The sequence below is a fragment of the Carlito syrichta genome, unplaced genomic scaffold, assembly GCF_000164805.1.
Source record: "Carlito syrichta isolate Samal-C Ts95f unplaced genomic scaffold, Tarsius_syrichta-2.0.1 Scaffold120623, whole genome shotgun sequence".
Taxonomy (NCBI): Eukaryota; Metazoa; Chordata; class Mammalia; order Primates; family Tarsiidae; genus Carlito; species Carlito syrichta.
Window position 1 is genome coordinate 1 of NW_007064719.1, and position 8,496 is coordinate 8,496.

Genomic DNA, 8,496 nt, shown 5'->3' on the forward strand with positions numbered 1-8,496 from the left:
AAAAAAAAAAAAAAAAAAAAAAATCACTCGGGCATGGTGGTGCATGCCTGTAGTTCCAGCTACTTGGAAGGTGGAGGTGGAAGGTTCACCTGAGCTCAGCAGGTCAAGGCTGCGGTGGCAGTGAGGGTGCCACTTCACTCCAGCTTGGGCAATAGAGTGAGACTCCAACTCAAAAACAAACAAATAAATAAATAATAAAAAAAGACAAATTCTTTGTTATGAGATTCCCACCTCAGTTTTAAAAAAGGACACGAGGAAGGTTGGGTACGGTGGCTCACGCCGATAATCCCAACAATCTGGGAGGCCGAAGTGAGAGGATTGATTGAGCCCACAGGTTCAAGACCAGCCTGGGCAACTTGGCAAGACCTCGCCTCGACAATAAATCAAAAATTAACCGGGGGTGGTAGTGTGTGCCTGTTGCTCCAGCTACTTGGAAGGCTGAGGTGGAAGGATCGCCTGAGCCCAGCAGGTCGAGGCTGTGGTGGCTGGGAGTGTGCCACTGCACTCTAGCCCGGGTGACAGCGACTCCAACTCCAAATAAATAAGTAGGACACTAGGAGTCCGGTGTGGTGGCTCACACCTATAATCCTGGCACTTTGGGAGACTGAGGCAAGAGCATTGCTTGAGCCCGGGAGTTTGAGACCCACCTGGGCAACACAGTGAGACCCCATCTCTACAAAAGTTAGAAAAATTCGTTGGGCATGATGGTGCGCACCTGTAGTCCCAGCTACTCAGGAGGCTGAGGTGGGAGGACTGTGAGAGCCCAGGAGGCTGAGGCTGCAGTAAGCTGAGATAGTGCCACCACACTCCAGCCTGGGTGACAGAGTGAGACTCCAACTCAAACAACAACAAAAACAAAACACTAGGTAGGTAAAAACTGAGGACAGCTGAAGAAAGCAGAAACTTTAGTTAATAAAAACAAACTGCGGGGGCAACCCCTTCGGGTCCCTTCCCACTGTGGGAGCTTCTCTGTCCTGTCAAAAAATCCTGCTTTCTCGCTTACTCGGTGGCTCAGCCTGTCGCCCCAGCACTTTGGGAGCCCGCGGATCTGAGACCAGCCCGGGCAATTTGGGAGGCCTCGTCTCTACAATAAATCAAAAAATTAGCTGGGCGTGGTAGCACGCACCTGTAATTCCGGCTACTCGGAAGGATCGCCGGGGCCCAGCAGGTCCCAAACAAAACAAAACAGCTTCCTCAGACATCAGGGAGGCCAGCCTCCTGCAGGTGTCTGGGTTGACTCATCCTCTTTTGGGTGGAGGAGGGGTCCCCACAGGCTGCTGCCCAGGACCCCCTCCTTCGCTCTGCTGGCTGCTAGCCCTCCTCATTTCCAACACACCCAGCACACGCCTGCCCCAGGGCCTTTGCATGGGCTGTTCCAGCTGGTTGGAGGCCTCAGGTGATCCTGGCTGCCTGATCCTGTGTGCTCTCCTTTCCCCAACATCTTGGGCCACCAGAAAGGTCAAGGTGGGTTCTTAATGGTCAGAACAGAGTTGCCCACTCCTCGGGCTGCCGAGAATGCCCTGGAGGCTGAGCAACTGGGGTGATGGCAGGGCATCTGGGGTCTTGGAGGGAATGCCTCCCTAGGGGAGGGAGAGCGACAGCCCCCTACATGGGGTCTCGAAGTGATGAGGGGTGGGGGTCCAGGGGCCTGATTCCAGCTGCATCATAAACATTTAGAAAGTATTTTTAGGCCAGGTGCGGTGGCTCACACCTAGAATCCCAGCACTTTGGGAGGATCCCTTGATCCTAGGAGTTCAAAACCAGCCTGGGCAACAACATAGCAAGATCCCCTCTCTACCAAAAAACAAAAAAAAGCCAGATGTGGTGGTGTGCACCTGTAGTCTCAGCTACTTGGGAAGCTGAGGCAGTAAGATCGCCTGAGACCAGGAGGTCGAGGCTACACTGAGCCGTGATCACGCCACAGCCTGGGCAATAGAGTGAGACCCCCAACTCATTTAAAAAATTGGAGAGCAGTGGCACAATCACAGCCACTGCAGCCTCGACCTCCTGGTCTCAGGCGATCCTTCTGCCTCAGCCTTCTGAGTAGCAGGAACTACAGGCATGCGCTACCACGCCCAGCTGATTTTTTGATTTATCGTAGAGATGAGGTCTCGCCAAGTGGCCCAGACGGGTCTTGAACCCGCGGGCTCAGGCCATCCACTCACCTCGGCCTCCCAAAGGCGAGGGATGACAGGCTGAGCCGCCGAGCCTGGCATTTAAGAAAAAATTTTTAAGTAGAGACAGGTCTTGCCACGTTACCCAGACTGGTCTGACTCCTGCCTCAAGCAGTCCTCCCATCTCAGCCTCCCAAAAGGCTGGGATTACAGGCCTGAGCCGCCGCCTGGCCCAGATGTTTAAGGAAAACTGCTAAGCAGCGGCCTCCCTCAGGTAACGGAGACTTCGGTGGGTTTCAGAAGAGCCCCCTTCCAGAGGGCTCGGGGGCAACGCATCCAAGCGGTCCTGCGGAGGGAGGGCGTGGAGGGTCCAGCCTGGCAGGGCAGGGGAGGGTGGCTGGGGGAGGGGAAGACGCCGAGGACGCGAGGAGTATTTTTAGGTGCTGAACACAGCCCTGAAATATTTCCACGGCCACTCCCGGGAGCGCTGGGTGACTATTTCGGGGCCCAGTTCCAGTGGAGGCGGGGTGGGTGAGTCACTGCCGGGTGGCCGCAGAGGCTGGGCCAGGCTGGGAGGGGGCTTGCCAGGCAGGGTCACGCCTCACTGTCCCGGGCCAGCCTTCCAGTCCGGCCTCCAGGGCGCAGAGGACCGTGGCTGACCACTGCCCCGACACGGGCCGGTTCGTGGGACCACTGCCTGGGTCCCCCCGGACAAGGACAAAGAGGACCCCTGCTGAGGCTCTAGTCACGCTGCAGGTACAAGCATTTATGGAACGCGTGCTGTATGCAAGGGGAGTCCTAAGACAGTTACCCACGTTCCCCCTCCATAGAGTCCTCCCAGCGCCCCCACAAAGGGCTGCCAATCCCAGGAAACTGAGGCGCACAGCAGGGTGAGCCCGCTGGGCAGCCTCACCGCACACCTCAAGCCCTCCCTCAGCTAATGCCACACTCAGGGGAGTGGACTTTATTTTGTTACTGCTTTTAGAAACGGGGTCTTGCTGTCCACCCAGCTGGAGTGCAGCGGTGTGGCCTCCACTCATTGCAGTCTCAAGTTCTTGGATTCAATTGATCCTCCTGCCTCAGCCTCCAAAGTAGGCTGGAAGTACAGGCACCGCCATTCTTGACTCATTTTTAAAAAGTTTTTTTTTTTTTTTTTGAGTTGGAGTCTCACTCTGTTGCCCAGGCTGGATTCAGTGGCACACTCCCGGTCACTGCAGCCTTGACCTGCTGGGCTCCGGTGATCCTTCTGCCTCAGCCTTCCAAGTAACTGGAACTACAGGCACACGCCACCACGTCTGGCTAACTTTTTGATTGATTGTAGAGGTGAGGTCTCGCCAAGTTGCCCAGGCGGGTCTGGAACCCATGGGCTCAGGCAATCCTCTCACCTCGGCCTCCAGGGCTGGGATTATAGGCATGAGCCACCGCGCCCAGCCCAGTTTGCATTTTTCATGGAGACAGGGTCTTGCTGTGTTTTTCAGGCTGGGCGCAGACTCTTGGGCTCACGGGGCCCTCAGGCTTGTGACCTGAACCCTGGCCTCCCCCACCCCTCCCCCACAGAATGGCCACGAAGCTCAGAGGCTCTGCACCTGCTGCTCCTTGCAGTTCCCTGCTCTCTCCCCATGGCTGGCGGCTTCCTTTAGGGACTCGGTTTGGTCGTGGCCCCTCCGCGAGGTCTCCGCGGGACCTGGCTTCCAAGCGACGACGTGCCGTCGGCCGGGCCCGCAGCAGCCTCCTCCCTGGGCCGAGCCCCGCACTCCTCCGACGGTCCGAACCCTGTGGTTCCATCCTGCTCAGGGCCCACACCCTGCCACGGCCTGCCTGCTTCCTTCTGCTTGTGTTCACCGGGCACAGGGCCTTTGCACGGGCCATTCCCCGCCCCCACGTCCCTTCCCAGGCAGCTGGCTTTCTGGCCTCCCCCGAGCCCCTCGAATGTCGCCCCCCACCCCTTCCCTTCCTCATCTCCCTGCCTGCAGGGCTACGCCTCGGACAGGCTTGGGTGGGCTCACCAGTGGGAAGGGGACGGGCCCTTGGGGCTGTCACCAGCGCCTGGGACAGGGCATGTGGCTCCAGCGCCGGGAGGAAAGTGACAGGGACACAGGCCGAGGAGGTGAGACCCTGCTAAGGGGGAAGAGGAGGGAGGGGGAGGAGAGGGGGAAAGCGGAGGAGCGAGGAAGAGGAGAGGCGAGGCCTGGCTGCGGAGGTGCGAGGCGCACCGGAAGCGAGGCCTCCCCAAGGCCGCCCCTGCCCGTGTCCCCGAATGGGGCTCTGGACCCAGGCCGAGGCAGTGGCAGACCCGGGCCTGTGCGTGGGGGGGAGGCGGGGGTGCAGCTCGGTGGCAGCGGCCCGGAACAGGGGATGGGGGGCTGAGTCACCCTGCGAGGCTCGCGTGGGCCTCTCTGACAGAGCGGATGGTGAGGAGGCGCCCGCCAGGGGACGGGGGCGCAGGCGACAGGCCGCGGCCCTCAGAGAGCCAGGAAGATCTGGAAGCCTGGGTCCAGGCAGAGACCGGAACTCAGGTTCTCTTGCGGGGAGGGGGTGAGGACGAGGCTTCTCCACACAGACCAGGAAGAGCGAATGCAGGCGCCCGACACTTGGCTGGGGGTTGGAGGCCTCTGGAAGCCACTGCACCGACGTGGCCCCTGCAGCCCTGCGGCTGAGGCACGTGAGGACGCTGGGTCCAGGGCCGGCGGCCACCCAGGCGGAGGTCAGAGCAGCTCTTGTGCCTGACTGCGGTGGGCGGGAAGGGAAGTCCTCCCAGCACCCAGATTCCCGGGAAACCTCCGGCGACAGCCTCCAGCCAGAGCAAGTCCTCAGAGGCCTCTGGGGGCCAAGGAGTCTGGGTGGGGGGCGGGCTGCAGCTGGGCTGGCCAGAGAACCCCGAGGCTGCCGGGCCTTGGTGGCCCCCCCAGGCTGCTCGGACCCCCTGCCCGTCTCCAGCCCCCACCCCAGTGCTGCTGGGCGCACCCAAGGGGCAGGACGGTACCCCGGGCTCCAGAGCGGTCCCCATGCACGGGGCTTTTGCCCCCATCGCCCAACCCAGGTCTTGACAGGGTCCGGGGAGCCCAGTGGGGGACGATACTTGGGGCAGCTCCCAGAAGCTGGCCAGTATCACAGCTCACCTAGGGAGTCTCTGGATCTTCTGGGCGCCTCTGTCCAGGCTCCTCTGGGGGGCACAGATGCAGGGACACATGGGGGCACCCAGCCGGGGGGGTGGGGGCCCCAATGGGCTCCTGCCCAGCACTGGCCTCCCCCTTGCCTCCCAAGGCACAAAGGGGAGGTTGCCCCCCATGGCCCCACTGCCTGGACACCATCTCAGACCTCGTGCCCCAGGGAGAAGCTGAGATGGCCTCTGCCTCCACAGGACGGTGGCCTCCTGTGCAACCGGGCTGCCTGGGGGCAGGGACAGGGGACGGCGGGTGTGCCTCGTGCTTAGAAGGAACAAGGGGTCTGTGGGGCACACTTGTGTTACTTTTATTTTTGTAACAGAGAGAGGAGGAAGCAGGCAGTCCCCGCCATGCCCTGCAGGCCCGAGGCAAAGGGTGGTTTCAGGCCATGCTGACGACCCCAATCTCAGTGCAAGCGGCTTCAAGGGAAACCTCAGGCTGTGCTCGGCCTTGAGCTGTCCAGAACAACTCTGTGCAGAAAACACCCTTGTATGGGCGAGGGCTTCAAGACACCTCAGACACACAGAATCTTCCAGAATCCCTCAGCCGCGGGGTCAGTGATTTCACAAAACCCCGAATAACGACATGTCCAGCTGGAGAACTGCAGGCGTAAGACGAAAGGGACTCCACCTAGGGAGGAGGGCCACTGCCGGTGGCTGCCCAGCCTGCCAGCCTTCCGCTGGACAGACCGCAAGCCACAGAGCAGGCCTCACTGCTTGCCTGCCTGCCGGCCCGGCTTCTTCTCCGGCTGGCCTCGGCCTGTGCCCGGGATCCCGCCTCGGCCCCGGCCGCCGAACACACCTGCAGAACAGAGTCACGCTGCAGCTGTCGGGTGGGCGTGGCCCACGGTGGGTCTCCTGCAGCTTCCCCTGCCACCCAGCGTGGGGCCCCTGGGCAGCCTCATCTGACAAGGGACGAGACCCAGCCCCAGGCTGACAGGACAGAGCAGGCACGTGGGGGACCTAGCCCGGCTCTGGAATGGAAAAGCCAGCAGGGCTTCCTGGAGGGGCCAGATGGGGGCAGAGGCCTGGGCAGCAAGCAAGGCTGGAGGCTGCGTGGGACCCGGGCCTCCCGGGCGCCAGTGCTGCTGCTGTCTCTCACCCGCTGCCAGGAGAAAAACAAAAGGGAGGCTTCTGTGTCTGGCCTGGGGTGGGAAGGGGAGGGGGCCTCGGCAGGCCCAGGCCGCTGGCTTTACATGCAGCCCAAAGGTGGGTGCATGCAAGGCTGTGGGGGTCCAGCACCCCCACAGGGAGGACTTGGGCCGCGGGCTGCCCGAGGGGAGGCTGGAGGCCTGGAGGAGCCTGAGCGGCAGTGCCCAGGCCCATCCCTGCTGCACCGAGGCCCCTGCAGTCGGCCCGGGAGGCCCACCAGGCTGAGCGGGGTGGGCCCGATGCTGGCCTTGCCCCTTCCTTGCAGCTGTGGGGCCTGTTTTGGAGAGCCTTCTCGCCAGGCAGGTGCGGGGGTGGGGGGGGAACTGAACATCAGGAAAGCCAGCACCAGCAGGGGGCCAGGTCTGCCTGCAGTTAGGTTAGGGGAGGGGCCGACCACCGCAGGCCAGACTCCCGACTCCCCCGTGCACTCAGCCCGGTGAAGAGGTCCCCAAAGCCAGGCTGCTCCCTCTGCTCACCCCGGCCCTGAGAGCAGCCTGCCGGGACGACGTCCAGCCCACAGAGGCCCCAGACCAGGAAGAAGCCAAGGCCGGCACTCAGGACACCAGGGTGGGGGAGGGGCAGCGTCGACCAGAAGGTGATGCTTCGGGAAAGGGGCCTAGCCCGTCCTGAGGTGGGAGCCGCTGGGCCCTCTGCAGGGGGAAACTGAGGCCTGGGCGGCAGCTCCCAGGGCCCAGGGCCCGGCTCAGAGCCAGCAACCCCGGCTGCCGCTGGGTCCCGCGCAGACCTACCTCGCCCGGCGCCCCCCATTCCGCGGCCCTTCTGCTGCTTCTGCTGCTGCAGGCCCCCGCGGCCGCGGCCCTTGGCCACCGCCTCCTCCTTGACCATGTCGATGATCTCGTCAGGGATGCGCAGGTACTTGATGGTGCTGCCGCGGATGTAGCACTCGGGCATCCGCCAGAACTTGTCCCCGTCCTGTGCAGGAAGGGGGTCTCGGAGCTGTGGGGCTGGAGGGCTGGGCGCTGGGGTGGCCTCTGTCCCCGCGGCACAACCTCCGTGAGTTCCCAAAGCTCAGACCCCGACGGGGCCTTGGGGGATCCACTCTCGGGTGGCTTCTCTCCCGGCCCCAGGAGATCCTATTCCTCCGTGAAGGGTGGGGGGCTGTGTCCTCCTCGCAGGCCCAGCTGGGGGGCTGACGGGCTGCTTCCCTCCGGGGCTCCTTACCCATGCTCAGGCCACGGCCCAGCTCCCTTCTGGAACCCCGTACCTGCCCTGGCCCGGGCACTCGCCCACCAAGTGCCTCCTGACGGGACCGAGCGGGACATGGAGCCCGCTAGGGGCCGCGCCCAACGGGCCAGCTTCGGGGTGCCGCTGTGGCTACGAGACGAGGGGCTGACGAGGGCACGGACGTGTGCCACCTCCCTCCCCAGCTCCCAGCACAGCCCCTGCCAGGACACGCGGCCTGGCTGGTGGAGCCCGGGCAGCCCCCACTCGAGCACTGGGCTTGCCCCCACACTGTTCCCAGGGCTCCTCGTCCAGCTGGCTCCAGGCCCCTCAGGCCTCACCCTGCGTCCTCAGTCCTCCCATCAGCTCCTGTGCCTGGGCCTGTCTGTCTGGCCTGAGAAGGCACTTGGTGGGGGAGGGCGAGCCGCCGGGGGCTGGCCCTGCGGGGAACCTGAGGGCGGGGGTCTCCCAGGGGCAGCTGGGGAGTGGGGAGCACGGCTGGGAGGTGCACAGTCCAGCCAGAAGCAGGGGTGGGTGCTACCTTGGGAGCTGGGCCTAGGGCTGAGCCTCTGGGCCAGGCCCTGCCCAGCTGGCCGAGAGGCCCAGGTTCCTTGCCTGCTCAGACAAGGGCACACGCGTTCCCACCGCCTCTCCCCCAACAGGGGCGACGGCCGCATCGCCAGTCACAGAGGCCCCAGGTGGGGAAGCCACGCCTCCCCCTGCACCGGCAGTGGCGCCGACCGACGCCTAGGACCACCCCGCCGGAGTGAAGGGCTTGGTTGCGTCACGCCTGCGCCCCGGCACCCTGGGTGGAACTGCACAGCTCACACACGATCCCACGCACCAGCGCGGGTGCAGAACACGCGTCCGCGACGCAGGGCAGGA

At 63.5% G+C, this 8,496-nt stretch overlaps 1 protein-coding gene across 1 annotated transcript in view; it reads right to left on the reverse strand.

Moving 5' to 3' along the window:
• Positions 1 to 5,562: 5,562 nt before the first annotated feature.
• The window catches only part of LSM4 (LSM4 homolog, U6 small nuclear RNA and mRNA degradation associated), a 10,264-nt gene continuing 7,330 nt past the window's right edge, over positions 5,563 to 8,496 (reverse strand). The window contains exons 4-5 of the mRNA XM_008048151.1: positions 7,179 to 7,362; positions 5,563 to 6,079 (exon numbers count right to left, since the gene is read on the reverse strand). Coding sequence (XP_008046342.1) covers positions 5,988 to 6,079; positions 7,179 to 7,362 — 276 coding nt within the window. The 3' untranslated portion in view covers positions 5,563 to 5,987. The remainder of the gene's footprint in view (positions 6,080 to 7,178; positions 7,363 to 8,496) is intronic.